General features: G+C 35.2%; 1 protein-coding gene across 1 annotated transcript in view; it reads right to left on the bottom strand.

Moving 5' to 3' along the window:
* Positions 1-1,799: 1,799 nt before the first annotated feature.
* LOC104822219 (extensin-2) overlaps positions 1,800-2,216 on the bottom strand; it is a 46,028-nt gene continuing 45,611 nt past the window's right edge. Inside the window, 1 exon segment of the mRNA XM_019203503.1 lies at positions 1,800-2,216. This exon segment is cut by the window's right edge and continues 1 nt beyond it. Coding sequence (XP_019059048.1) covers positions 1,800-2,216 — 417 coding nt within the window.

Here is a 2,216-nt window from a genome sequence, read left to right as displayed (position 1 = left end):
ACCCTGTGCAAACACATAAGTTTGATCAAAAGACAAATTAAGTGCAAATGTCTATTGTACCTCAGATAAAGTTTGATAACATGTACCTTTTGTTTGTCAGACAATATGGTGATGTTTTGCCAATTTCCTAAGGATAAATCAGCTTTAAGTTTCTTAAAAAACCATGTCCAGGTATCTATTGTCTCCATATGTACAACAACCCATGCAATAGGAAAAATACGGTTATCGGCATCCCGACCAACCGCTGCAAGTAGTTCTCCTTTTAGCTCCCACTTTAGAAAGCATCCATCAAGTCCAATGGATGGTCGAAAAGATTGCTTCCACGAGTTGCGTATCACTTCAAAGCATATGTAGAATTTGTCAAATAACCCATTATCAGTTACAATTTCAGTGGTTGTGTTAGGGTTAGACCTTCGGAGCTCATTCTCGTAATCCCACAGCTTTGGAAATTGGACCACCTGATCTTCCATTACCATATCCAATGCACTGCGTTGCCTTGAAACATTTACTGATCGGAACTGTTAGTTGATACTATGTCTTCATATCATTTCCCTCAGACTTATCACCACTATTGTCATCAACCCCCTCACTTGTGTGCTGCTCAGTTTCCTCACACTCATCATGAGCGTTATCATCTGCCCCCTTACTTGTCACATTGGATAAAATATATGTAGGAAAATGTCATTTTTTCTTCAATATACGAGGATGACGATAATAAAGATATTTGTTTTCCAACCACATATTATAAATGATAAATCTTCATTTTTTATTTGTTGGTGTCTTCCCAAAAGGCCTCAACTTTTCTTTAAAAAATATGGTATATAGTCTGCCTAATTTTGGTATTGTAGAACCGTTTTGAAAATTTAGATTTTTTTAGAGTTTTCTGAATTGTGAGTAAATTCTCATTTCCACTGTCTTTCCAAACTCGTCTCTTTGGAACGAAATATATAATCGATCTTAATGGTTATGTATAAATGTTTTGGAGATTTTGATTATATTTTGAAGATAAAAAAATATTTCTAATAGGGGACCGACTAGAGTCTCCACACAAAGTCTTCAATATTTTTAGGGCTCGACATTTCTTAGACAAATATATAATTTTAATATTTATTAAAGTTTTAATTAAAATAGAAAAAATATATGTTATAAAATTAAAATTTAAAATATGAAATTTGTATAAATTATGGTAGATATTTTTTTCTCGTATTAATTACTTGATTTTAGATTAATAATCTTATAAAGCCTTCTCTTTTGTACACACATCATGATTAAAATCAATAAAAAAATAATTCTTTCTTTTGTTTCTGATTGGTTTGAAAATTGAATGATTGAATACTTTTCTATGTATTTCAACTACTTGAGAGGAGTTCCTTTGACGATATCAAAGGGTTCTATGTCACCCTTTGTGATATCATTCGTTTTCCCAAGTTACTAGTGTCATTGATGTCCAAACCGAACAAGACTTTTATTTTTCAATCAATAAAAATAAATGTATAAAAGACAATGTTCGATAAACAAATGTGAACAATTTTATTAATACATATAGATGGAGGAATACAAATACTCCATGCAAGTGGTGATCAATTTAACATAACAATATCAGACATCACGTGACAAAAGAATCAAAATTGAAATAAGAAATTGTTGAAAACAAAAATTTAGATATGTATTTAGTTGAAAAGAAAAATATTACCCAACTTCAATATAGGAATATGATGGAGACTTGCGCGCAAGACATTGAGATGGAGAATAATACGTCGAAGGAGGTATACAACGCTTTTAACATATGGTGGTGGTGCTTATTTGTACACAGGTTTTGGAGATGGAGAGTAGTATGGAGGAGGTGGGGGAGAAGTGTAAACATACGGTGGTGGTGGGGACTTGTACTCAGATTTTGGAGATGGAGAGTAGTATGGAGGAGGTGGGGGAGAAGTGTCAACGTACGGTGACTTGTACTCAGGTTTTGGAGAAGGAGAGTAGTATGGCGGAGGGGGAGGAGAACTGTAAACATACGGTGGTGGGGGAGACTTGTACTCAGGTTTGGGAGATGGAGAGTAGTAAGGCGGAGGTGGAGGAGAAGTGTAAACATACGGTGGTGGTGGAGACTTGTACTCAGGGTTTGGAGATGGAGAGTAGTACGGCGGAGGTGGAGGAGAATTGTAAACATACGGTGGTGGGGGAGACTTGTACTCAGGTTTGGGAGATGGAGAGTAGTA

Source organism: Tarenaya hassleriana, unplaced genomic scaffold (genome assembly GCF_000463585.1).
Source record: "Tarenaya hassleriana unplaced genomic scaffold, ASM46358v1 Cleome358, whole genome shotgun sequence".
Taxonomy (NCBI): Eukaryota; Viridiplantae; Streptophyta; class Magnoliopsida; order Brassicales; family Cleomaceae; genus Tarenaya; species Tarenaya hassleriana.
Note: the sequence above shows the minus strand (reverse complement) of the source record. Positions and strands in the feature narration are given on the sequence as shown.